This window comes from Cygnus atratus, chromosome 17, assembly GCF_013377495.2.
Source record: "Cygnus atratus isolate AKBS03 ecotype Queensland, Australia chromosome 17, CAtr_DNAZoo_HiC_assembly, whole genome shotgun sequence".
NCBI classification, from domain to species: Eukaryota; Metazoa; Chordata; class Aves; order Anseriformes; family Anatidae; genus Cygnus; species Cygnus atratus.
The window spans coordinates 1,575,095-1,601,112 of NC_066378.1; the positions used below are offsets into that span (position 1 = coordinate 1,575,095).

The window sequence follows — 26,018 nt, forward strand, 5'->3', positions numbered from 1 at the left end:
GGCTGGGTGGTGCCAGGAGCACCCCTCCTCTGTCGAACAGAGGCAGCCCATGGGGAGCACGGGAGACCCAGAGTGTGGTGACCAGAGCGAGCCAGCAAGGCACAGGGCGTCAGTCATGGTGTGGTGTGTAGTTTGCACAGCAGGACACGTGGGAGGGTGAGCAGGAGGGCACAGGGTGCAACATTTTGTCTTCTGGAGAGCAGAGAAAGGGCCTTCTACTGTGGCAGAAATGAGAGAGGAGACTCCGAGAGTAAGAGCAAAGACCTCAGAAAGGCCAACCACACAAAGTTGGCTCATTCTCCCACCTGCATCAGAAGCAGGGCCACAAAAAAGGCATGAAGGGTGTTAGTCCTTGGAGACTCCTCTCTGAGAGGCACTGAGGCTAACATTTGCCATCCAGATAATCTCTCCAGGGAGGTTTGCTGCCTGCCTGGAGCCCACATTCACAATATTACAAAAAGGCTACCAAGTCTAGTGACACCCGCTGCTGCAGCATCTGTACCAGGGAGCGCATCGTCACCTGCTGCTCCCCCCAGCCCACTGCAGCTGGTGGCAAGCATGGCCACAGCATTGGACACCCGCTGCCCCATATGCCTGGACACCTGGGGCAGCCCCGCTTTCACCATGCCATGCTACCACCAATTTTGCTTCCCGTGCATCCAGCGGTGGGCTGACAGCAAGCCCGAGTGCCCACTCTGCAAGCGGTGGCTGACGTCAATCGTGCACTCGGTGCAGGCTGATGACAAGTTTGAGGAGCTGGTCATCAGCCCGTCGGCAGCAGCATCCATCGATGCCGACAGCCCCCCTGACGCTCAGGCAGCCTGGCCATGGGCTGCATGGCTGGCACTCAGCCCTCTGGTGGGCGGCCTCCCCGCGGACACCTGGGGACAACTCTTCCGGGAGCACCCTGCTCTGCTCCAGCCCCTGCTCTCCTGGGTGCGCCAGGAGCTGGGGCGCATCTTCCAGACACGGCGTTCGCAGGCGCTCATCTTGGAGAATGCCATCAGGGAGACCCTGCGCCTGTTCGGACTGGGGGAAGAGATGCTGGTCCAGCTGTTGGAGGAAGACCTCGGTGAGAACGCGGCAACATTTGTGCGTCACCTCCTGGACATTGCCGTGCAACAGTGCGGCAGGGAGGCCCACCGCCTGCTGGGCCTCAACGTTCCCCCTGCAGCCGAGCATCGGGAGGCCAGCCCCGTGCCAGAACCCGGCCCATCTGGCCCTGAAGGAGTGGCTCCTGCAACTGGCCCAGTCCCCTCTCTCCATCCCGCCAGCTCCGGCAGGGATGAGGTGCCCGGCACATCAAGAGATGCCCTTCGAGGGAGTACCAGCCGCCCTCCCCCCCCCCCCCGCTGCGGTCCCCATGGAGCAGGCAGCACCTCAAGAGGAGCCACAGGAGGCTGCAGCAGGTCCCTCCACCACCAGGCGGGGCAGGGGCTGCCCACCTGTGGGGGCCCGGTGAGCCCCCAAGAGGAAGACCAACTCCTCCCAGGCCTCTGCACCACCCAAGAAGAGGCCACCCCGCCGGCGACAATAGAAGACCCTCCGAGACCAGGGCCGGACAGCAGCTGGGACACACACCGGCCCCAAAGGACCCAAAGGTCATCAGGGTCCTATTCCAGCACACAGAGAACAAATAAAATCATGAAAACGTGTCAGTGTTGCAAACAGCACAGTGGTCATTGCCATCCCCACCCCTGCTGTTTTCTCCTCCCTTTCCCGATGCCGTGCCCACTCTTTGCCCTGTTGCGTTGCTGCCCTGACAGCACCCACTGCCCCGCTCCAGCCTGCGTCTCCGCAGCCGCTGCCAGGAAGGTGTTTCCAGCCTGGGGTCTCCAGCCCAGCCCATGCTCCGGTCTCATCACCCCAGCCTGGCCTCCTCCTCACCGCAGCCTCTGACCCCACAGCTGGGCCTCTGCTCTCCTGCCAGCCTGCACTGCTGCTGTGGCCCGGCCACGGCAGCACCCAGATGCCTCCTGCGCAGTCACAGCCTGGTGCTGCTGCTCTCGTGGGCATCTGGGGTTGTGCTCTGCCCAGGCACGAACCCCAGGTTGCTCAGCGAGGGGAAGGGCAAATTGCTGCACCTGGGGAGGAACAAGCCCAGCAATAGGACAGGCTGTGGGCACATGCCTGGAAAGGACCCTGTCCTGCCCCCATCCCAGTCCCTGTCCCACTGGGGGTACCAGTGCCTTTCCCTGTCCTGGTGCCACCTCCATCCCATCCCCATGGGCAGGCAGGGAGCGGGGTGAGAACCGGGCTGATCGGCCGGGCTCGGGGGCTGGAGGTCAGCGACATGGAGTCCAGTAGGAGGCCATCAACGAGCAGAATGCTCCAGGGTCAGTGCCGGCTCCAGTTCCGTTTAACAGCTTCGTTAACGGTCTGGATGATGGGGAGAGTGCACCCTCAATAAATTTGGGGATGACACAAAACCTGGGGAGTGGCTGAGTCGCCAGAGGGACACCACCCAGAGGGACCCGGCCAGGCTGGAGAAATGGGCTGGTAGGAACCTCGTGGGGTTGGTTCACCAAGGAGCAGAGCAGAGTGCTGCACCTGAGGAGGAACAAGCCCAACACCGGGACAGGCTGGGGGCACGCGCCTGGGAAGGACCCAGGAGTTCTGCCGCACACCAACTTGACCGTGAGCCTGCAACTAGGCCTGGCCGCACAGCAGGCAAACGCTGTCCTGGGTCGCATTGGGCACGGTGTTGCCGGCAGCTCCAGAGCGGTGATCCTCTGCTCTGCTCAGCTCTGGGGAGGCCACAGCTGGAGTGCTGGGACCGATGCTGGGCTCCCCAGTCCGAGACAGACCTGGGCACACTGGAGTGAGTCCGGTGGAAGGCCACCAAGATGCGGGAGGGACTGGAGCAGCTCTGCTGTGAGGAGAGGCTGAGGGAGCTGGAGAAGAGGAGGCTCAGGAGAAGGCTGTCAATGCCTGTAAGCACCTGCAGGGAGGCTGCAGAGGGGACAGAGCCAGGCTCTCTTCAGTGCTGCCCAGTGCCAGCACAAGAGGCAGCGGTTAGCAGCAAGAACACAGGAGGTTCCCCCTGAACACCAGAAAGCACTGCTGTTCTGTACAGGTGTTGGAGCCTTGCACAGCTTGCTCCCTCCTGAGAGATCTTCAAAAGCCGCCTGGACATGGCCCCCCTGCTCTGGATGGCCCTGCTGGAACAGGCCATTTGGACAAGATGTTCTCCAGGGACTGTCGAGCAGTTTAAACCCTGTGCCGGTGGCCATGCTGGGGCTGGTCCATACTGTAGGGACACGCCTAGGCATTGTGAGCTCCCAGCTGCCCTTCCAGCAGCCCTGAGGGCTCCTGCACCTCCTTGGTGGTGCTAACAATTATGGTGATCTTGGGGAAGGGGAAGTTACACTGGGGTTAATCACTAAATTAAAGCAATATATGGAAAATATATAGAAAATGTATGGAAAGTCTAGAGGGGCCATGGCCACTGCCATGCACATCTTGGGAGAGGATTGACAGCATCAACAACATCTGTGTTAGCCTTGCCCCTCTGCACATCTCCACCTCTCTTCTAAACCCACATCCCAACATTTTTTTCCACAGAATACAACCAGCCCCCGCCTTTCCTCCCTGAGGCCTGTGCGCAGCCCCGAAGCCTAACATGGCTGCCGCATGACGGGGCTTCTCAGGCTGAGACCACCCCTTGGTGCCAACTCTGGTGCGTGCAGCCAGTTTCACGGGGAACAGCCCCCGGCCTGGTGTCACATCTTGGGGTGGGAGGTGGTTAGCATACGGCCACTGCTGTGGTGCAGTCATCAACAGCCTGGTGAGAGAGGGAGGAGGAGCTTGTTTTCCTGTAAGGTTTGTGGGTTTTTTTTAACTCTTTTTTTGGTTTAGTTTGGCGGTTTGAATGTGTAGCTGTGAGGGTTTAGGAGGTTTTAGGGGAATGTGACTCAGTGGGCATGAAAGTTGTGTCATCTCATGGGACTTTTGTGGGAACACAAACACCTGGCCATGCTGTGGAATCCTTGCTCCGGGGCAGCAGTAGGGTTTCAGGTGTGGCAAATAAGAAAACCATGGCATGCTGGGACGTGGCAGAGACCTGCTCCTGTTCTGCCGTTTGCATCACCATATCAAGTCTCCATTTCCCCCTCCATAACTCCCCATAACGCTAGAATTTCCCCACGGCTCTCACAAATGGGGCAATAAGGGCACGTTCCACCAAGCTTGAGTAACTGGTGTCCAAAGGAGCTGAGGCCTGATGCTCCCCATAACAGGACGGGTGTTCCCTGCTCGTGCAACATGACCCCTGGTAGGTGACATCGGCACAGTGTCAGCATTCAGCTGGAAACCTCTCTTGCTCCCCGCTCGGGTGGGTGCTTCCCCAGGAGTTTCTCCTGGGTGGGTGATGGGGACAAGAGCACCCCATGCTGGGGGTAAGGCCCTCCTGGAGCTACAGTCCTTGGCAAGGCAAGTCAGCACCCATGGGTTCCCCTTCCCACTCAAGTGTCACTAGCAGGAGGTTTTTGGTTTGGGATAGACTTGGTGAAATTCTTAAAAGAGAAATCTCACCCACTCAAATCATGGAGGTGTTTCTCAGGAGGCTTCTGCCACGGTCTTGTGCTTTAAGTTTGGCTCTTGGGATTTGGGGTTAACCACCCCTGGGTTGCCTGGGATGGAGGAACTGGCTGTCGCATACAGGATTCATTTCAGTCACATCCCAAGGCCACAAGCTTCCCTTTGCTGGTGGGACTGGGCACCACTGCTGGGGCCAGGCTGCCATGTCCTGGCTGCAGCTGCTGGGTGCTGTGATCCTCTTTGGAACCACTGCAAAGCACTATCCTGCCCTCCAAAAAATGAGAAGCTGGCAGGGCGAAAGGTGCTGGTCTGGAGATCAGGGAGCTTCAGAGAAGGGGTGGGAGCTTGCGAGGAACAGGGCTCCTTGCCCTGGCTGAGTCCCAGCCCGGACAGTGGTGCTGGCACAGTGGAGTTGGGGCCTGTCCATGTTGGGGGACATCAGGGACGAGGATGGAAAGGCAATTCAGCCAGAGCCAGGTGTGTGACTTAATCCAGTGTCGTGCTTGCTTCATGCAGACTATTCACTTCACTAGACTGTGACAGATGTGCCTCAGGGACAGGTGAAGAGATGGGTGATAAATCACTGGCACAAATCCAGCCAGGGCTGGGCACAGCGGGGAATGCGTCAGCTGAGAGCTCGGTGGTGCCACCAACCTGGCACGGTCCCCACAGTCCCTGCAGGAGGTTCTGCTGCATGGGGCGGCCAGAGGGAAGTCAGAGGAACTGCTCTGGGCTGCTCTCTCCCCCTAACCAGCTTGTGGCAGGGAAGGCCTGGTCCTGTCCCCATCTGGGCAGGGAGTGCAGCACCCTCTGCCTCCCCAGGGCACATTCTTTTGCCCTGGAGAAGGCTCTGCCATCTCAATAGGTTTTTTACAGGGACACCCTGTCCCCAGCTGTGGTGAAGGCTGTGCCATCTCAAGCCATCTGTGGATGTGCCTGTTTCTTTCCTCTGTCCATGGAGAGCCTGGGATGGCTGATATAGGCTCAGGCTTTCATTTTGAGCATGCTGAGGTTGCCTACACAGGTTTTCTCATCCTGTGACATTGGGGACACCATGAGCTGCCCCGTTGGGGTCAGCTGTGCCCCAAGAGAGCAAGGACCTGCCAGCCTCACAGCCAGTGCCTCTGTCGCACCTAGGAGCAAGAGGACAGTTCTTGGTCCCTCTTCCTGCTACGATGGAGACCATTCTCGTTTTTCCTTTTCCAGGGTACAATGAGGTGGCTGCAATGGGGCAACAGCTTCGCTTCGTCCTGCTGTCTGTCCTCCCTTGCTGGGAGACCCAAACACATCCAGCATGGACGGGTGCTGGGCCTGGCAGTGGGCATGTCTGGGGGTGCCCCACAGTTATAGAAGAGCTGCTGCTAGGGTGGTGGGAAGGAGCCAGAGCTGCATCCGGCACACAATGGCCCCTTCTGTGGCCAGTGGTGGGGTGATGTGGGAAGGAAACGACGCTCACTGGCTTCCTTGCGGCTCTGCTGCTGCTGCTGTGGAACAAAGGAGCCATGGGGTGCGCAGTCCCACGGGTGCTGGTGGCAAAGCAAAGCTGGTTCCCACCAAACAAAACCCTCATGCCCCAGCAAGTGAGAGAGACCCCGGTTCCCCTTGTAGTCCCTGGGGTGCCTTCCTGGGTGCCCACACCAGCACCCACCTCCTCTTTCTCATGGGTGAGCAGCAGCAGTGCTCACCCAGCAGTGCCGAAGGGTGGGGAGCACAGGCACTGCTGTCGTATGGCCATAAACGCTGTTGAGATCCACCCGGCAGCAAGGGGAAGGGGAGGATGGAGTGTGGGGCTCCTCATGCAGGCAGCTCCAGCAGAAAGAAAAAAAAAACAGCCTGAAGCTGTTCCCCATAGGGAAAAGCTCATCCCACGAGGCCATGGCAGGGAGGGGACATCCCTGAGAAGGGATGGCCACCGTCCTTACATCCTGGGGTCCATAAAACAGCGGGAGGCGCTGAGCAAGCACCACTGGCGCTCCCTGGCTATGTTCAACTTCACCTCAGCGCTTACAGGGCAAGGAGCTCCAGCTCCTCCAGGACCCCGAGCATTCCCAGAGCCCCCCGGCCCCGCTCAGCCGGCAGCACCCACCAGCCCGGCCCCGCAGCCGGGGGTGCCGGGTGGCAGCGCCAGGCCGGGCCGGTGCAGAGCCGGCTCTGGCTGCAGCGAGCCGGGGCGCTGGGCCACAATGTCCCTGTTGATGGCAGTGGCGCAGATGGAGACAAACAGCCCCGTTGTTGTGCGCGCGGGGCGGCAGCGGGGTGAATGAGCCCTCTGTGCTCCGTCGGTGGGTGGAGAGACGGAGCCTTGCGGCCGCTCGGGTGGCAGCGGGAGCCCCAGCAGCGCCTCGCTCCACGCCTCGAGCCGGCAGCTCTGGGAAAGGAGATTATTCGGATTTTGCTTCGCCCTCCCCGCCAAGGCGGGTGCACTGGGGCCGCAGTTTGGGGGATGGCTTAGGGAGGGGGAAGCGGCGGGGGGCTGCTTTGGGAGAGCCTGTTCCATGTCGGAGCAGCATCGCCCCCCACGCCCCACGCACCAGCAAGCCGAGAAGAGGAGAGGGACGGTCCGCAGGGAGCAGCTGGAGCAAAGAAAGAGGTGATGGGGGTGGTGGGGGCTGGGAGGGCCGTGGGGGCCAACACAGGGTGGATTTCAGGATGCAAGGGGCATGTGGGCACCAGCACCCACGGGACAAGATGCCGGGGCGAGGGGGATGGGGTGAGCACGCACGGAGCAGCATGCCCACAGCGGGCATTGGCACGGGATGAAGAGAGCCTGAGCCAGAGCTGCCAGGGGCTGGAGGGGCCTGCAGTTGTGCCCTGTGTGTGGATCCTTAAATTTGGGCTGTAAAGGGGTTGGTCCCTATAAGGGAAAACGCAGGAGAGGGCTGCCACGGGGGAGTGTTGGACCTGGGGGGATGCAGGGACGGGGCTGTGGCGTGGACGTGGGGATGTGGCCAGGGGCTGTGGCTGCGGCTGGGGGGATGTGGCCGGTGTGGCCGTGTCCTCACCCTGTGGCTGTGACTACTGGCTCCGGCTGGGGCTTTCAAGTGGCTGGGCGAGGGCCGGCACCAGCGGCTGCCCTGCTCCGATGGGAGCCCCAGGACAAAGCCTCCACCTTGGCATTTCCCCTGCTGAGCTATTAATAATTAAGCCACTCACTTAAGGCAAAGTCAATAGAGTAACTGGGCTGGGAACTGTTTGCAAGAAACACCCCGCTGGAGCTAGCCCGGGTGGAGCTCGGCATCCCCTCGGCATCCCTGCCAGTGGGGCTGGGCACTGGCAGCCACAGAGATGCTGGGGGCAGCTCAGCCATGCTCTCGCCGTCATTTCTGCTGCTTGGAAAGCCCGCAGAGCGGAGGCTGAGCTCGGCTGGGGTCGGTGAGGGCGAGCCGTGCCCAGCGTCCGGTTACACTTTCCATCCATTATTCATCGAGATGGAAATCTCAGCTGCGGCGTGGCTCGCTGCCCTCCGCCGGGCCGGGGCAGGAGAGATGCAGGTGGAGGACGGAGGCCAGCGCCGCGGGGAGGCTTCGTGCACAGCGGGGCGAGACGCCGGCGGGGGCCCGGTAGTGTTTCCGTGTGGTTTTCCTCTGCGAAATCCCAGGAAGGTCCGTGCTACTGGCTGCACACGCCAGGCTGCAGGAGCCGCAAAAGGGCCGCAGGGTGCTCATGCTGTGCACGTCACCGCAGGGCAGCTGAAGGGTGCAAAGGATGGCCGGCAGCCAAAAGGGTGCCAGGAGGAAGGGCAGGGTGTGCGGGCAGCTCGTCCGCCAGTCCCCGCTGGGGCACGTCCGTGTGTCCTGCCGGGAGGACAGCCCTGCTGCAATGCGGCGCCGGGGCAGCTCCTGGCTCGGCGAGCGGACGCGGTGCGTGGTGCAGCGGCAGTGCAGGTGCTGCGGGGACTCGCGGGGGTGTGTGTGTGTGCGTGTGTGCACGTGTGTGTGTGTGTGTTCTCATCTGTGTGTCTGCAGGCATAAGCGTGCTCAGGGGTGTGCAGATGCCCGTGTCCTTGTCTGTATGAATGTGTAGAGTTCTGTGTGCACGTATAGCTGTGTCCTTGTGTGCATGCGCGTGAGCGCGCATAGATGTTTGTCCGTGTCCTTGCGTGTGTGCATGCATGCATAATGTGCAGAGATGTGTGCCCCTGTGTGCATGCACACGCATGAAATGCGCAGGTGTCTGTGTCCCTGTGTGCGCATGCACAAGTGTGCATCAATGTGTGAGCCCCTATATGTATGTGCATGTCTGTACACATGTGCACAGATGTGTGCGTGTCCTTGTCTTCACGTCGGCGCCCATGAGCGTTCATGGGGGTTGTGTGGCTGCCTGTGTCCTTCTGCATGAGGATGCACAGATGTGTGCACACATGTCTGTGCCCCATGCACGTATGTGCACGAGTATGTATAGCTAGATACATGTGTGTGCATGAGCATGCATAGATGTGTGTCTGTGTCCTTGTGTGCACGTGGGAATGCGTGAGTCCAGAGGTGTGTGTGCACGCATAATGCGCAGAGATGCGTGCCCTGTGTGCGTGCACACACATAAATGTGCACAGGAGTGCCCGTGTCCCTGTGCATGCATGTGGGGGGTGGGGGTGCCCCTGTATTTATGTGTACACCTGTGTGTGTGTACGCATGTGCAGGGATGGGTGTGTGCACGTGCCCTCCTTCATGCACGTGTGTGCATGCGCACACGCCCGTGTTTGTGCACGTGTGTGTGGTCACGCAGAGCTGCCCGCTGCTGGTGGGGCTGTGCGGGGCGGATGGCATGGGACGGATCCGCGCCCGGTGGGACCTCCAGCGGTGCCACTGCTCCTCGGTGCTGCGGTGCCCCATCGCCGGGCGTCTGCTGGGTGTGGGTGGAGGATACGCCCCTTCTGCCACCCCAGCTCTTCAAGTTTTGCTTTTTGCAAGGAAATTGCTTTTGGTTTTTTGCAGCATGGGCAAGAGTGACGCAGTGTGGGCAGAGCTGCCGCACCCTGGCCATGACTCCCTCACGGCCCAGGACATGCCTGGCACCGATTCTCCCCTCCCCCATCACCTAAAATCCCCCTGCAGTGCTCCCTGTGCCTTATTTGCTTGAAATTTGTCTCACATGATCTTTGCTCCGTGCTCTCCCTGTCCTTCACCACCCGCATTGCTGACAACTGTCCCCTCTGCCCCTCGCAGGTGACCACAATGCTGCACCACCATGGGAAGCCCTGGAGGTCCATGTGCAAGGGACTCATCCTGGGGACCCTCCTGACCAGCTTCATGCTGCTGCTCTACTCCTACGCTGTGCCTCCGCTGCAAGTCAGCATGACAGAGTGAGTATTGCAGGGATCCCTGTGTCACCTGGGCAGACCTGTTCCTGGGGCTTTACAGGCTCTGGTGGCCTTGCTCTGAGATGTCACCGTCCTCAAGTGACACAGCTGGCCCCATCCCTGCGACAGGGAAGCTGCCGGCTAGGCTGGGGGTGCTCACCTTGGGGCAAGGGGAGATGGACCCGCTGCAAAACTGCTGCAGTGGGAGCATGTCCCCAGTGACAAGGAGGGCATGGGGACCTCCTGCCCCTTCCCACCTGTCTGTGTCTTCCCCATGGGGACCTTCCCCAGGCAGCTGTTCATGGATGAGCTCAAGGAGCTGGCTGCCCGGGCACCCTTTATGTGGGGTTTGTCCTTCAAGAGAGAGATGAGAGCGCTGCTGTGCCCACGCCGTCTCCCAAAAATCTGGGAACGGGTGGGTTCAGTGCTCTTTGGTACCTGTCCTCACCAAACCCAGCCCTGAGCCGGGCTCAACTCGATGCCGTTTTCCCAGGTGTGGGAGCAGCGTGGCCATGGGGAACATTAACCTCTGCATTTATAAAATAGCTCCGCGTGCGGGTATTTTGTAAGTTGCTTTCTGTCTCCTGTTGTTCCACATTGCCATACCGTGGCATTAACAAGGATCAGAGCTGCATCTTCCCTGGGGTTGTCCAATGTCACTCAACACTGGAGCATCTGTTACCAGCTTTGGGCATCTCAGATAGCACAGGGATTGTTTGTTACGCTTGCTCCTCTGACAGCCCTCAGCCTGTATAGTGATACCATGCGCTTCTTTCCCTCTCTGCTCACCTCACCACGGTGTCCTCTCTCTCCTCCCCACCAGGATCCCCATCCCCTACTCCTGCTCCTCCTCCCCGGCCCAAGCCAAGGGGCGGGCGGTGGCCAACGGCACACGCAGCCCTTCGGGAGGAGGCTGCCGGCCCAAGCTGGACATCATGTTCATGAAGACGCACAAGACGGCCAGCAGCACCATCCTCAACATCCTCTTCCGCTTCGGAGAGAAGCACCGCCTCAAATTCGCCTTCCCCAACGGCCGCAACGACTTCTACTACCCCTCCTACTTTGAGCGGAGCCAGGTGCAGCACTACCAGCCAGGCATGTGCTTCAACATCATCTGCAACCACATGCGCTTCCACTACGAGGAGGTGCGCAAGCTCCTGCCAGCGGACACCACCTTCGTGACGGTGCTACGGGACCCTGCCTACCTCTTCGAGTCCTCTTTCCACTACTTCGGGCGCGTCATCCCCCTCACCTGGAAGCTGCCGGGGGAGGACAAGCTGGCTGAGTTCCTGCGGGACCCCTGGCATTACTACGACCCAAACGGGTTCAACGCGCACTACCTCCAAAACCTCCTCTTCTTTGACTTGGGCTATGACAACAACATGAACGCCGACAGCCCTCTGGTGGAGCAGCACATCCAGGAGATAGATCAGCGCTTCCACCTGGTCATGCTGCTGGAGTATTTTGATGAGTCCCTGGTGCTGCTGAAGGACCTGCTGTGCTGGCAGCTAGAGGACATCCTCTACTTCAAGCTCAATGCTCGCAAGGGCTCCACCATCTCCCGGCTGACACCTGAGCTCTACGAGAAGGCGACTTCTTGGAACCTCATTGACGCCAAACTCTACCGTTATTTTAATGCCACCTTCTGGCGGAAGGTGGAGGCCTACGGGAGGGAGCGGATGGCCAAGGATGTGGCCGAGCTGCAGCAGGAGAATGAGAAGATGAAGAGCATCTGTATCGATGGGGGGCACGCTGTGGATGCCAGCGCCATCCAAGAGTCCTCCATGCAGCCGTGGCAGCCGCTTGGGGAGAAGTCCATCCTGGGCTACAACTTGAAGAAGAAGATCAACAAGAAGCACCAGAAGCTGTGCCGCAAGATGCTGACGCCCGAGATCCAGTACCTGACGGACCTCGGGGTCAACCTGTGGATCACCAAGCTGTGGAGCTGGGTGCGGGACTTCCTCAAGTGGTAGGAGAAGGTGGGCGCCCCGTGGGAGAGCCAGGTGCTCGCGTTTTCCTTCCGTCACCTGTCTTTGGGTTGGGCGTGAGCAGAACCAAATGGTGGCTCCCATAGGTGCTCCCAACCCTGGTCACCCAAGAGTGACGGAGGGGACGTGGGGACACAGCTCAGAGGCCACTGCTGCCAGCAGCAAGGGCTTCAAGGATTGGGGGTTCGGGGTCTTTCCCAACAGGATCCACTTCTTCCTTCCACGTGGAAATGCTGGAGGCAGTATGGGAAGGACAGGTCCCCGTCGTGCCCTTGTCACAGCAATAGACATCCACCACTACATCACCAGAGGTGCACTGTGGGTCGGGCAGCGGTGGGACCCATGGGGCCAGGTGTGCGCAGGTGATCTGGAGTTCGCACTGCGTCACTCCCAGCGGGGGCTGCTTTCACCATCCCCTTTCCCTCCATCCCAGTTTCTGGGGCTCCCTGTCCGAGCCCACCACACTGCTGGGGCTCCCCCAGCCCATGGGTGCGTTGAGTGCCACACGTCCTCAGCACACCCATGGCTATTGGTGCCTGTCACACCATCAGCCCAGACCCAGAAAGCCCCGGCAGGTTTCTAAGCATCATCCACACGTGAATTTGCAGAGCAAAAAAAAACACCCCAAAGCCCCAGCCTGTGCCAGCGGTGGTCCCCAGCATGTCCATGCAGGACCCCATGGCAGCAGGTCCCCCCCAGCCCGCTGTTGTCCCAGTTAGAGGGCTTTGTGGTGCCAGTCCCCACTGGGGACATCCAGGGAGGACCACGGGGTCTGGTGAGAACTGGTGTGGGGAGCAGGCGTGGAGCAGGGTCCCAGCGGTGCCAGCCCTGGGTGCAAGTGGGACATGGGGACAATGCAACAGGAGATGGGGCATGGTGTGGGGATGGGCTGGGGCAGAGCTGGTGGCACCCGGGTGGCAGGGACGCCCCCCGATGGGGGCAGCCACATCATGGGGAGCCCTCGGGTGTCCTGGCTGGGCTGGATGACAATGGCACGGGTAAAGCTGAGAGTGGCCCAGGCCGGGCATCGAGGTGGCACCCTGCAGCTGCAGGGGTGACAGGAGGTTGTCACCTCCCCGGGGCAGCAGCAGGGAGCCCAGCCCTGCCACTCCCCCACGTGGTTCATGTTCTGCTCTGTTTGTAAATGCAAGCAATAAAAAAAAAAAAAAAGCAATTCTACTTTTGTAAGATAATCGTATTGTATATTTGGCAGTTTTTAATACACCAATGGTCCAGCTGGTCTCCGTCGGTCTCGTTCTTCTTCGTGGGAAGGGGATGGGGACAAGGGGACAGGAGCCCCCCCGGGCTGACCCCACTCTGTGCGTGCAGCGGGATGCTCTGCCGGTCCCTGCTCCCCTGGGGACAGATCCTGCCCCGCGGCGATGCCCCAGCTCTGCCCCCGCCACCAGTGCCACCAGTTAAAGCTCCGCAGGTCCGGTGCTCAGAGGCCCTGGGTGCGTGCGTGGGGCGATGGCAGGTCCCGAGCAGGCCGTTTGCTGGGGATGGTGACACCGGGATGTCACCGAAGGGGGAAGTCCCAAAGATGCCCTTCGGGGCGGGCAGGGAGCAGACATTTAGAGGCTGCAAGGAGGCTCCCCGTGGACCTTCGTAGCCTCCTCCAGGTGCCCGGGCTCGCAGACTCTCTGAGGTGGCGGGCAGGGTTGGAACCTCTTTGCCTGTAGGTCAGGGGTGGCATCCAGCAAGAGACACAGGGACAAGGACGATGGCCACCAGCCTGCCCAGTGCTGTGGGTCACCAAAGCCCAGCATCAGCTGTGCTCATCCCAGCCACCGGTGCCCTCCAGTGACGAAGGGCTGGAGCAAACATCTGGAGAAGCAGGAAGGACTTCCTGCTCTTTCAGGCGGCCGAGGCGCAGTATGTGTTCTCCCAAGACCTGCGCTGCTGGAGTGCAAGGGCACCAACAGACAGAGCTGGGTGAGTGCCCACGGGGGGGACAGGGATGGTGCACTGGGGACCAGGGCTTGTGGGGTGGGACTGGGATCATGCATGGGACCAGGGCTGTGTGGTGGGACCAGGACCATTTATGGGATCATGACTGAGTGGTGGGATCGGAACTGTGTGGTGGAAAGAGGATCGTGTGTGGGACCGAAACAGGGGCTATGATGGGACCAGGACCATATGGTAGGACCTTCATTGTCCAGTGGGACCACGAGCATCCACCGGACTAAGTCAGAGTGTGGGACCAGACCGTGCAGTGCCGCTAGGACCAGGACAAAGTGATGGCACCAAGCCATGCGCAGGACCACAAGTACATGGTGGGATAAGGACCGTGGTGGGACTGGGACTGTGCAATGGGACCAGGACTGAGTGATGGGACCAGGACCATGTGTGGGTGCAGGACCTTGCGATGGGAGCAGGACAGTGTACAGGAGGAACAGGCCTACATGTGGGAATGCTGGCTGCTCCTGGGACATTCCTGGGTCAGGACAACTGCAGGGAAAAGCCACCACGGTTCCCTATGACCACAAAAGTTTATGTTTGTGGAGGAACATCCCTTCCCAGGGCCCAAAATTCCCTCTGAAGCCCCAGCGGATGTGCATCCAACAGAAGAGGCTTGGCTCTCCCTGATCTCCTGTGGCTTACAGCAAGGTTTTACTGCGGAGATCAAAAAAACAGAGAACCAAAAAAAGAAAAAAAAAAGAAAAAAAAAAAAGCACCAGGTGGTGCCCATTTGCACTCACTGTGCTATTAAATGGCCCCCCAGGGCTGGGGCTGAGTTGTTGCTCTCTGAGGATGGGGCTGTGCTGGTGGCTGCTGGTGTGTGGGGCTGTGCTGGGGGTGGCAGGTGAGTGGGGCTGGGGACCCCTGGCTGCTTGTGCTGGGGGAGGTGGGTGGCAGCACCCACGTTGTGGGGGGTGGGTGCCCTGTGGTGTCGCTTGGTGCTGGTTCCTGATGCCCTCCAGGACTTGCTGGTACTGGTCCTGCTGGTGGAGGTGGCCCTGTAGTCTGGGAGCTCCCTGTCCCCACAGGTCCGTTAGGGTCTGGTCTGGATGGGGCACCAGGGCTGCCTGTGGGGTCCCTGGCTGCTGGTGGTGCTCTCCCATGCTGTGAACAGCTCCTGGTTTGTCCTCAGTGCTCCATGGGGTGCTTGCAGCGGGGGATGCTCAATCCTGTGTTTTGGGAGGCTTGTGGAGACCCCTGTGCAGCACCACCTCCTCTGGCACCCACCAACCACAGCGGTCCCATGGCAGGGCCTGGCCACCAAGACCAGGGGAGGCCCTTGCTGAGGCAGCACCCCGATGTGTGCAAATGTGCTCCTGGGTGTTCTTCACTTTGTGTTATGGCCTTCTCCCCTCCCTGAGCTCTGGAGACATCTGAGGACCTGGGTGTCCTTGCTGTGCCTCAGGCATGCTGCTCCCATCGCTCTGTGCTCAGCCCCCCCAGCTAACTCCCTTCCTTCCCGCAGGGACCCCCACGGCCCCAGCTGCTCCCACATTTTCTGGCCATGTGGCAGTGGCCCCAGCAGCGTCCTCAGGTGTGGGGACACAGGCTGTGGACCTAGCACCTGCTGCTGCCACTGTGCCTGGTGGGACTCATGCGGAGCCCAGCATGAACTTCACCTTGAGGCTCCTGCATGGTGAGTGCTCTGGGTCTTGTGTTAGGCCCCAGTTTGGAGGGGCAAGATCCCAGGATGGACCCCCATTACTAAGGCCCACCAGGAGAGGGTGGCTGTCCCTCAGGACCACAGCTCCCAGCCTTGCAGAGGGTTATAAGGCTTTGAATGGTGGCACTTTGAGATGTTCCCTAGCCCACGCTTGGCTCCATGATCAGGTTTTGGGGTTCTTATCAGTCTGATGGGTGATGTGGTCCTTTTCTGCTCCTGGGGGGGGGAACCAGGAAGGTGCTGCAGGTCTGGAGAGCAGCAGGGGAGCCAGGTGAGGGTGACAGCCAGCAGCAGGGACTGGGCTCTCCCATGTGGTGGGCTCCAAAATCAGGGGGCTGCAGGCAGTTTCCTTCCTTGCAGCAGTAGGGGCAGAGACCCCTTATGGGCCTGGGACGTGTCCTGTGTCCTATGTCCCCATCTGTGGTGGGACAGGCTCAGGGATGTTGCACTGAGCCCACCCTCCCTTCTCCTTCAGGGGACTCTGGTGCCATGAAGAAGCCGCTGGTGGTCAGCTCTGGTTCTGTCATCCACCTGGAGGCCAGGGTGGACTTTGGGCCTGGTGTCTCCCCCAGGATCTACATGGACCAGTGCTACGGGACAAGTTCAGGGTGGCCGGGCCATTCCAGGAGGGCCTACGTGGTGGTGAACAGCCAGGGGTTGGTGCTGCGATCGGCCTGGTCCTGCCAGACCTCCTGGTGGGGTGAGAGGTCCTGGGGTCAGCCTGGAAATGTGCCTGACTTGTTCCTGGGTCTCCCCAGGTGTCTGCACGGCCCAAGTCTGGGGAGTGTGTCTGTCCAGCACCAGAGAGGGGCGTCTGTCCTCCAGTTCTCCATCCTGGCCCCTGTGCTGGAGGTTGAGCCTGAGGAGGAGGTGAGGTTGGGGTGGAGCAGGCTTCCTGGTGGTGGGTCACCTCCTTGGGGTGACCTGGGTGTCCCCAAGGCATTGTCCCTCTGTGGGCATTCCTGCTGCTCTCCCCTGCTCCCAGCTGGGGAGGCCTGAAGCCATGGGGAGGATGCGGAGGTGGGAGGGAGGGGAAGGCCCCCAGGAAGGGTGGGCTGCCTGGAGGTGGCAGTGAGGATGGCCGGTGTCCCAGCAGGTCTACGTGCACTGCCTGCTGATGGCATGGGGTGCCCAGAGGCACAGCCTGAGGTCCTGCTTCTACAGCGAAGTCGCAGCCAGGTGAGCTCTGCATCGGTGTGGGTTCCCTGCTGGCACCAAGGAGCTGGGCAGGGACCAGAGCACCCATGGGTGTTTTGGGAACAGAAGCTACTGGTGCCCTTCTGGGGCCAGGGGACACATCCATGGCACCAAGCCACCCCATGGTGGTCTGGATGCCACCCCCTCTGCCCCTTGGGTTCCTCTGGATGTGCATGAGCAGGGAAAGACCCCTCTGGGGTGGCCAAGACCCAAAGGGACAGAGGACATGACACCACATGGGTCTTGGGTGGGTGCTGGGGACGCAAGGACCCCCAGCTCTGTCCTTCCCTCCCAGGTGGCACAATGCAGAGGACCCTTCCAAGAGTGCCCTGTGTGACTGCTGTGACACCAGGTGTCCCCCTGGTGACACCCCACCTGGACAGCAGCCAGGTAGGCACCTGCCCTGGGGGCCCATGGCTGCTCGGTGGCTTTGGGTGTCCTGGGACCAGAGGGGAGCTGCATGGGCTGTGTCCACCCGCAGAGTTCCCAGGAGAGGGGATGCTCCACCAGGAGATGGTTGGCCCACTTCTGGTGCAGGACCTGGAGCCATGGTATGAAGGTGAGCAGCCAACCCCGAACTTCTCCCCATGGCCCCAAACCAACCCAACCATCTGGTGCCCGATGTTGCCCACCTGGGGGGAGCAGGGACACCCAGGACTGGGAAGCCCTGGAGGCTCATCTCTGTCCTCGGTGCCCGAGCCAGCCCTGACCCTGTTGTCCCCCCAGCACCGTGTCGCACGGTGAAGAAGCTGCTGCTGGCTGGGCTGGCCCTGCTGGGCAGTGCTGTCGTGGCGGCTGCCCTCGTGGGGAGCGTGTTGGCCCTGGGCTTGGCCGTGTGGCGCCTGCGCAGGGGACAGCGGAGACGTCGACGGCCAAGGCGGCAGTGTCCCTTCCAGGCTGAGCTGCAGGCTGTCGTGGGGGCCCTTGTCCCCAGGGAGCTGGAGAAACAGGGGGAGCCCGGTTTGGAGTACCGCAGCCTGGAGCACAGCTTGGTGTGAGCTGGTTCCTCAGCAATAAAAGTCACTTCTCTGTAGCTGCTCCTCCTGGTGGTGCTGCAGGGAGAGGTGGCCTCCAGGCAGGACAGCACAGTGGCGTGTCCCTGGTCTGTGCTGCCTGCTCCTGGTGCTGGGACCAACCTGCCCAGGGGAACTTGGGTCCTGGGAGGCGGCATGGGAGGTGCTGGCCATGGTGGCAGCTGCTGCTGGCAGTGCCCAGGTGCTTCTGCAGGGCTGGGGACAAGGGAGGGCTGGGTCCTACGGGGCTTGGGGCTGTCTTTGGGGTGGAACTCTATCATCTGGGGCTGAGTGCTGACCGTGGCTCCCCCACAATGTGGGGGCCACTCTTCCCTTTGCCTGTCCCCAGTGCCAGGAGCCTCCTGTCCCCGTGAGGTGGGGCCTGATGGTTCTGCAAGGGGCCACATCCTGTGTGGGGGCATGGAGACCCCCAGGACCAGGAGGAGGCTTCCCCAAGGGTGCAGAGCAGTGGGGCAGAACCCAGGTGCCTAACCTCATGTCCCCAGGGTGAACGCACTGTGTGTCCCTTGCCGGCACCCAAACACCACTTGCAGCAGGTGACATCTGAAATGATTTATTAGGACCAGGCACAGGGCGGATGCTTCCACCCCATGGCCACAACCTGAGTGTGGGTTCACAGTGAAGGCGGTGCAGCACTCCAGAACCAGCACTGTGCCTCAGTTTCCCTGCCTGGCTCCGCTGGCTAAGTCCCCACGTGGGGATGGGGCTCAGGGGGAGGATGGGGGCTCTCCCTCGCTGCCATAGAGCTTGCGGAGGCTGGAGTCCATCAGGAAATCCACGGTCCTGCGGTGGGATGGCAGGGTCCCCCAGTGTCACCACAAGGGCCCCTGTGGTGTTACTAATCTGGCCACAGGGGAGGTTCAGCTGTCCCTGGTGCCACCAGGGTGCTGTCCCTGCCATCAGCGGGGCCTCACCCCACTAATCCCCAGCAGCCCCCCAGCGAGCTCAGGGGACTGGCGCTGAGCTCCCCAGGGACCTGGGGACCACACGAGGCTGTCCCGGTTTGTCCCCAAGGCACACTGTCCCCATGCCTCACCTGTCGATGGGTGTGATGATGACGGGGATGGCAGCCAGCCCCAGGGCGGTGGTGGCCCACTTTCGGACAGGCAGAGGCCAGCGGGTGAGGGAGCCCAGCAGGGCCAGGGAGGCGGCGCACAGGCGGTTGATGGTGAAGCCGGGGATGGCCACGGAGGCCAGGCTCTGCCACACGAAGGTGTCTGCCACCGCCACCCCCACCCGCGTCGCCTTGCTGGGGTCGTGCACGTGGGCCTGGGGGGGGGGGGGAGAGCTGGGCGTCGGACGGGGGGGGCACAAGGGGACGAGGCGGGGGCAGCCGGGGTGGGCACTCACCGCTGCCGCTTTCCTGCCCTTGTCGATGGCATCGGCGGTCACGTAGGCTGTGGCCACCCCATAGCTGGCCCACACGGCCGCCACCGGGACGAGGGGGCGGAAGGACTCGCCCACCTCGTTGGCGTAACCTGGGGGGACACCAGGGGGGTGAATGGGACAGCGACTCCGATGTGTCCCCCCCCACCCCCCGTTCCCTCTCCCCACAGGAACCGGACCCTGCCCGGGTCACCTTGCTCCCACCGCCGGGGCACCCAGCGCGGGGACGCCGAGGGACGAGGGGGGGCAGCGGGCAGGATCCGGCCCCGCCGCTGCCGCCGGGGGGGGCCCGTGCGCTGCGGCACGGAGCGGGTGAGGCCGGACCGGGGGGGGGCCGGAGCCGCAGAGCCCGGAAGGGCGACGGGAGCCGGTGCCCGGTACCGGGTGTCAGTGCCGGTGTCCGGTGTCGGTGCCCAGTGCCGGTGTCCGGTATCGGGACCCGGTGTCAGTGCCGGTACCGAGTGCCCGTGCCCGGTGTTGGTGCCGGTACCCGGTGTCGGTGTCCGGTACCGGGACCCGGTGTCAGTGCCGCTACCGAGTGCCCGTGCCCGGTGCCGGTGCTCACCCAGGTAGCGGACCCACGTGTCCCGGTAGAGGTCGGGCTCCGCCGCCCCCATGGCGCGCTCCCGCCGCCGCGCGCTCCAGGCCCCGCCCCCAGCCCCGCCCCCTCCAGACGCGTCACTGCGCCCCGCCCCCTTCCCTCAGGCCCCGCCCACTCGGCCCGGCTACAAGATGGCGGCGGGGAAAGCAGGGCCGGGCAGCACGTGACCATCGGCGGTCACGTGGGGATGCGGGGCGGGGCAGGAGGGGCGATAGGGGAGGGGGGCGATAGGGGAGGGGGGCGATAGGGGAGGGGGGCGATAGCGGAGGGGGGCGATAGCGGAGGGGGGCACTGGGGCCAGTGATGGGGCTGAGAGGGGGAAATAGGGTCCGGGGACACGGCCCAGACCGGTGATGGGGCTGAGGAGGGGAACAGGGGCTGGTGACGGGGCAGGGGGCACAGCCAGGAGCGGTGATGGGGCTGAGCAGGGCCTGGTCATGGGGCCGAGGGACAGAAACCAGCCGAGACCCCTCTGTGTCCATCCCTTTACTGCCCCCACCCCACCAGCCCCCGCTACCCCGGGGGCCACGTAAGGCACAGAGGGGCCGGCGGCCCCGCGCGCAGCCCCCGCAGCCCTGAGCCGCGGGGCCCCGGCCCCCTTCCTCCGTCCTCCCCGGGGCGGGGGCCGCGCCGCCGGCGTCAAGGGCTGTGGTTGAGGGTCCTCTCGCCCGGCTTGTCGCCGCCGAGCTGCTGGATCTGCTGGGCCGAGGCGGCGTCGGGCAGCAGCACCTCCACGCTGTAGCTCACCTTCTTGGCGTGGATGTAGCTGTAGGTGTTGTCGAAGCGCAGGACGTCTGCGGGACGGGGCGAGGAGGGGGGTCAGGGCGCTGGGGACGGGGTCCCCGGGCAGGGGACAGGGGACACTCACAGATGCCGGGTGTGGAGCAGGTGAGGGAGCCGTCCTCGGGCACCATGTGCGCGTTGTAGCGCTGGGTGGGGAGCACCTCGGTCATGTCGCCCGCCCGCTGCCGCTCCCCAACCTTCGTCTTCAGGTACACCCCGAAGCCCACGTCAGCCCCCTCTGACTTGAACTGCCACCTGCCAGAGAGATGCCATGGCGGGGGGGGGGGTCATAGCCACCCGCCTCGGCTCCGTCTGTCCTCGTCCCCCTCGCGGCAGGGACCTCCCTCACCTGAGGACACAGCCAGGGACGAGGATCTCGTACTCGACCTGGTGGGACGAGCCCCGGTTGACCACCACCGTGTGCTCGTAGGGCTGCGTCAGCTGGTCCCGCACGTAGTACTGCGGGGGCACGTCCCCCCCGTAGTTGATCTGGAAGGGGACGGTTATGGGCACGGGATGCCACCATCCTGAGTCCTCACGGTGGGGGGGGGCTCCTCCTACCTTGCTGGGGCACTTGGGGTCCCCATCGGGGTCTGTCAGCGTGCCCCCGTACTCCACTGGGATCTGTGCGGGGTCGATGTACCTCTGCAGGACCTCCTTCCAGTCAGCTGGGGGACAGCGGGGTGCTCAGGGGGGGCTGAGACCCACACGGGGACCCCCAGCCCGGCCAAGGTGCCTCTGCCAGAGCCGGGGACCCCCTGAGGCTGCAGGGACAGGGTGAGGGCTACCCCAGCCCCACTCACATCCCAGCACCACGACCTTCTTGCGGGTGTCCTCGCTCAGGAAGTGCTTGACCAGGTTGTAGGCCACCGGGAAGATCTTGGGAGCTGGGGAGCAGAGCCGGCCGTCACGGCGGCCGCACGGCATCGTGCCCGGCCGCACACCCGGCGCTGGACTCACCCTTCACGATGAACAGGCGCTTCAGGGACTCGGGGTAATTCTCCTCAAACATGGACAGGAGCTGCGGGATGGGGAGAGCTGCACGCCCGCGTCCTCCTGCCCCAAACACCCCATGGGGCAGCCCCACCTGCTTGGGCTTTGCAGTTGGGGGCACAGGAGGGGACCCCCTGCTCTTCCATCCACCCTCAGGACCTCGAGTCACGCCTGGCTCCTTGGACACCCCCACAGCCCAGGGACACCAGGGACAAGGTTCTGGCCTCAGTGGCCAGCGCACCCTGCGGCCCCTGAGCCCCCCAGGACGGGAGCAGCCCCTCACCTCGCCGTATGCTTCCACCGCCGGCTTCCAGAGGTGCTTCAAGCCCAAGCCCTCGCAGTCATAGACCATCAGCACCATCTCAATCTTCTTGCCCAGCTGGGACGGGGGACAGAGAGGCCAGGCGGGAGGATGAGCTCAGGGACAGGGAAGCAGCGGCCGCTGCCAAGTCCCTGCTCCCACCTGTCCCTCATCACTGCCACCCGCCGTCCTGGGGACAAGCTGGTGGCAGAGACAGGGCAGCCCCGAGCTGGTCCCTGCATCCCCACCAGGCTGGCCCCGTCCATCCAGAGCCTCCTCTGAAGCATTGGTGCGGGTGCTGGGACAGGGACACAGGCTGGGGGGGACACACGGACAGAACATGGATTTAAGGGGCTGACAGGGACACAGGTTGGTGGGGATGGATGGGACGTGGACCTATGAGGCTGGCGGGTACCTGGGCTTGTGACAGCAGAGATAGGCAAGGTATGGTCTTGCGGGGTTGGTGGGGATGTGGATGGGAGGGACAGCGGGGATGGCGAGGACATGGGCTGGTGGGGCCAGCAGGGATGGACGGGACAGAGGCTGGTGGGGACAGGAGCACGGCCAGGCGGGCGCCCACCTTCTGGCTCTGCCTCTCACACTCGTGCCGCAGCAGCTCGCAGTCGCGGAACTTGTTCTTGAGCAGGTCCTGCTTGGAGGCGGAGAAGAGCAGCCCCTTGGCGTCCAGCGGCCCAATGATCTCGTACCAGATGGGGCTGCCCTCCCGGTCGTAGCCACACATGCCCCCCGACATGTACTTCCTGATCACCTGCGGGAGCACCTCACGTTGAGGACACCCTCCTCGGGCTGGGGACACCCCTCCCAGGCTGGGGACACCCACCTCGGGCGCTTCCCAAGCAACGATGTTGTCAGCATCCATGCGCTTGCGGACCTCCACGTGCTGCGAAGGCGATGCAGGGGTGAGGGCACGTGGGGTCCCCCCACCGCCTCCACGGGGACACCCCAACCCCTCGGCGGGGCTCTCCCCAGCGCCGGGGCCCCCTCACCTTGCGGAGCATCGCCTCCGACTTGGGCAGGTCGAAGCAGCGTGCTGCAAGAGAGCGGAGAGGCTCAGCCCCGCCATGGGGCGCAGTGGGGACGTCCCCACCGAACCCGTTGCCCTCACTGCTCTCTGCCCCGGTGCTGGCTTGATAAAGTCCAGGAGCAGCCTGCACGTGTCGGCATCCCCGGCTCAGTGCCACCCCGTGGGATGTCCCAGCCCCTCGGTGCCCTCCCCAGGCTTACCTCGGAGCCATTTCAGGAGGAAATAGTCGTCCTGAGAGGGCAGGGAGGGGAGCACGTCCTTGAGGTTCTCCCGAAACTGTGGGGAAAAGAAGGGGCACAGTCAGCAGGGCTGGGGACGTGGCCCCGTCCCTCCCTCATCCCCCAGGTTCGAAGTTTGTCCCAAGGGCAGCCGGCAGGACCGGCCATTCTCTGTTCCTCTCCCTGGCAGGGGACCATCCCCAGGCCAGGTGCCAAGCACAGGGTGTCTCCAAACCGGTCCCGTTGCGCAAGGGCACCAGCGACCTGCCCCCCACCCCCAGCACTAAGCATCCCCCCTCTGCCATCAGCGAGGAGATTTTGGGATGGAGCCGGACACCGGGCGCTCATCGCACACCACCGGTGGCACCACCGAGGTTGGCAGGGACCTGGGGGCACCACAGAGGCCTGGGGAACACGGTGCCAGTCGCCTGGCCGGGGCACGACACAAATCCCCTGGCCTGCGCCGTACCAGCCCGTAACAAGGCTGACCGGATTATCCCCGCCTGAATTTAGGTGTAATTAAACCTCGGATTAACTCCTTCATGCGGAGAAAAACAACACGGCCGCAGGCGGGAGGGGACAGGTTTCGCAGCTCGTTGCATCAGGGCCGCGCTGCGCGGGCATCACGCACCCTCCCACCCCGAAATCCCGGCCGGGCATCGACGTGGCCGTACCCCACCGGGGTCATTGCCCGCGGGCCGGGACGGAGTTCGGTTGGGTTTGACGGCACGCGATAAGATAAAGCCTCCAAAGTTGCCCTCTCAACAGATCAAACCCCACAGAGGCCGATAAAGGTGGGACGAGGCAAAGCCGCCCTTGGCAGCGACCTCACTGTCCCCGGGGCGGGGGGTGACGGCCACCATCTCGGCCAGCCGTCCTCCACCCGTGGCGTGGGCCCGGTGGGCGAGACGTGCCCCGGGGGGGGGGACCGGGGACCGGGGGACCGAGCTCCCCGCTCGGCACACCTCCCCGCCGGGACGGGGAGCGCTGGCTGGGCTCCATCCTCCGGGCCGGGAGCGGGCAGCGAGCGGAGCCCCGGGGATGCTCCGTGTGCCGGGAGAGGCGAGGGCCCGGCTTTGGGCCTCGCGGGGTGCCGGGGGCGGTGGGTGGCGGGTACCGGTGGTGGCGGGCACCCGGTGGTGGCGGGCACCCGGTGGTGGCGGTGGGTGCCCGGTGCCGGTGAGCCCCGGGGCGCGGCCCGAGCGGGGCCCGGTCCCGCAGCATCCCCCCCGCCGCCCCGGGGCCGGGCTCACCTGGGCCAGCGCCTCCGCCTGCCGCGGGCTCAGGTCCCCGACGCGGCCGCTCATGGTGCCGGCCCGGCGCGGCGGGGACGGCGCCGCCTCTTAAGGGCGGCCGGCAGCGCCCGCAGGTTGCGGCGGCTCCGCCCCGCCCCGCGCCGCCCCCGGCCCGGCCCGGCCCGGCCCGGCCCGGCTCTGCTCGGCCCCGAAGCCCTTGGACTCTGCCCGCCCCCGGTAGCCGCACGGTCAGAGCCCGGAGCGGGGACGGGGACGGGGATGGGGCCGGGCGGGGAGGCGGGGACAGGGAGTGAGGGACGGGGATGGAGGGAGGATGGACGGAAGGGATTGGGGTCAGGGCACCGCGGAGAGGGGACGGGGACGGGGACGAAGATGGGGACGGGGAGAGGAGTTAGGGCAGGGGACGGAGACGGGGACGGGGACAGCATGGGACGAGGGGCGGAGATGGGGTACGGATGGGAGATGGGGCAAGGGACGGATGGGGACAGGGGTTAGAGGTAGGGCCAGAGTTAGGGGCAGGGACAGCATGGGAGATAGGACAGGGGACGGAGATGGAGTACAGATGGGAGATGGGGCAAGGGAAGGAAACGGGACAGAGGTAGAACAGGGGACAGAAACGGGGCAGGGGCAGGAGCTGGGGTCAGGGCCAAGGCTCAGGCACAGGGGCAGGAGGACACAGATAAGGGATCGGGGTCAGGGCACCGGGGAGAGGGGACAGGGACAAGGGACAGGGCAGAGGCACTGGGAGCACAGGGGCTGGGCAAGCGGCTGGGGGCAAGAGGGGTGCTCGTGTGTCCCACGGGGCTGTGCACCCAGGGGTGTCCCACAGAGCCACCCTTGTCCCATGGGCTAAGGGTTGCTGCAATCCCCACAGATCTGCCCCAATCCACACCTGCCACCTCCAGCATGGCCCCGCAGACTTGCCCCAGCTTGTCCCCTGCACCAGCACTGTCCCCAGCATCACGGCCCCGCTGTGATGCAAACCCTGCTCTGATCCTTGCCGCAAATCCCCCAGGCACACGTGGCAGGCACACGTGGCCATGGCGGGGCTGGGGACGGTGGCATCAGCAGGGCCACCCATGGGTGCACGGGGTGCTACGCCCATGTAGCACACACATGTGCCCAGATGTGTGTACATGATGACAAAGGGGGGGGGTTGCATGGATAGGGGACCTCATGTGTGTTCATGGGACACAGGGGGTGGCCCTGTTTCCCCATGAGTCCCCTTGCCTTTGTCCCTGTCCCCGTCCCCATGCTTGGTGCTGTCCTGGTGCCAGCGATGGGGCACTTGGTCATGGTGCCAGGTCCCTGCCCTAGTGCCGGTCACTGTGCAGGTGCCCAGACACATCCCTGTCCCAGTACCTGTCCTGCCCCCATCCCAGTCCCTGTCCCACTGGGGGTACCAGTGCCTTTCCCTGTCCTGGTGCCACCTCCATCCCATCCCCATGGGCAGGCAGGGAGCGGGGTGAGAACCGGGCTGATCGGCCAGGCTCGGGGGCTGGAGGTCAGCGACATGGAGTCCAGTAGGAGGCCATCAACGAGCAGAATGCTCCAGGGTCAGTGCCGGCTCCAGTTCCGTTTAACAGCTTCGTTAACGGTCTGGATGATGGGGAGAGTGCACCCTCAATAAATTTGGGGATGACACAAAACCTGGGGAGTGGCTGAGTCGCCAGAGGGACACCACCCAGAGGGACCCGGCCAGGCTGGAGAAATGGGCTGGTAGGAACCTCGTGGGGTTGGTTCACCGAGGAGCAGA

General features: G+C 63.4%; 3 protein-coding genes across 3 annotated transcripts; 1 reads left to right on the plus strand and 2 right to left on the minus strand.

Annotated features, from left to right (window-relative positions):
• Positions 1 to 558: 558 nt before the first annotated feature.
• On the plus strand, positions 559 to 11,808 carry GAL3ST1 (galactose-3-O-sulfotransferase 1). The gene is made up of 3 exons (XM_050714267.1): positions 559 to 1,290; positions 9,702 to 9,838; positions 10,659 to 11,808. The coding sequence occupies exons 1-3, from the start codon at positions 559 to 561 to the stop codon at positions 11,806 to 11,808; spliced, it is 2,019 nt and encodes a 672-aa protein (XP_050570224.1).
• Positions 11,809 to 18,216: 6,408 nt separating this feature from the next.
• On the minus strand, positions 18,217 to 19,724 carry MTFP1 (mitochondrial fission process 1). The gene is made up of 4 exons (XM_035571296.2): positions 19,631 to 19,724; positions 19,030 to 19,157; positions 18,716 to 18,948; positions 18,217 to 18,462 (listed from the first exon to the last, which is right to left on the minus strand). Exons 1-4 carry the CDS (start codon positions 19,680 to 19,682, stop codon positions 18,387 to 18,389), a joined length of 489 nt encoding a protein of 162 aa, XP_035427189.1. The 5' UTR covers positions 19,683 to 19,724; the 3' UTR covers positions 18,217 to 18,386.
• A 415-nt stretch (positions 19,725 to 20,139) lies between these two features.
• SEC14L2 (SEC14 like lipid binding 2) lies at positions 20,140 to 24,393 on the minus strand. The gene is made up of 12 exons (XM_035571291.2): positions 24,260 to 24,393; positions 22,989 to 23,064; positions 22,751 to 22,794; positions 22,585 to 22,644; positions 22,324 to 22,512; positions 21,726 to 21,821; positions 21,410 to 21,470; positions 21,253 to 21,336; positions 21,011 to 21,117; positions 20,799 to 20,938; positions 20,535 to 20,704; positions 20,140 to 20,460 (listed from the first exon to the last, which is right to left on the minus strand). Exons 1-12 carry the CDS (start codon positions 24,311 to 24,313, stop codon positions 20,306 to 20,308), a joined length of 1,236 nt encoding a protein of 411 aa, XP_035427184.1. The 5' UTR covers positions 24,314 to 24,393; the 3' UTR covers positions 20,140 to 20,305.
• Between the last annotated feature and the right edge of the window lie 1,625 nt (positions 24,394 to 26,018).

Coding starts and splice junctions, on each gene's coding strand:
- GAL3ST1 (XM_050714267.1), top strand. CDS start 559: ATGGCCACAGCATTGGACACCCGCTGCCCCATATGCCTGGACACCTGG. Junction 1,291..9,701: donor CCAGCTCCGGCAGGGATGAG/GTGCCCGGCACA, acceptor TGCCCCTCGCAG/GTGACCACAATGCTGCACCA. Junction 9,839..10,658: donor CTGCAAGTCAGCATGACAGA/GTGAGTATTGCA, acceptor CCTCCCCACCAG/GATCCCCATCCCCTACTCCT.
- MTFP1 (XM_035571296.2), bottom strand. CDS start 19,682: ATGGGGGCGGCGGAGCCCGACCTCTACCGGGACACGTGGGTCCGCTAC. Junction 19,158..19,630: donor CACGTGGGTCCGCTACCTGG/GTGAGCACCGGC, acceptor GTGTCCCCCCAG/GTTACGCCAACGAGGTGGGC. Junction 18,949..19,029: donor AGGGCAGGAAAGCGGCAGCG/GTGAGTGCCCAC, acceptor CCCCCCCCCCAG/GCCCACGTGCACGACCCCAG.
- SEC14L2 (XM_035571291.2), bottom strand. CDS start 24,313: ATGAGCGGCCGCGTCGGGGACCTGAGCCCGCGGCAGGCGGAGGCGCTG. Junction 22,513..22,584: donor TTGCTTGGGAAGCGCCCGAG/GTGGGTGTCCCC, acceptor GTGCTCCCGCAG/GTGATCAGGAAGTACATGTC. Junction 21,822..22,323: donor GTGAGAGGCAGAGCCAGAAG/GTGGGCGCCCGC, acceptor CCCCCGTCCCAG/CTGGGCAAGAAGATTGAGAT.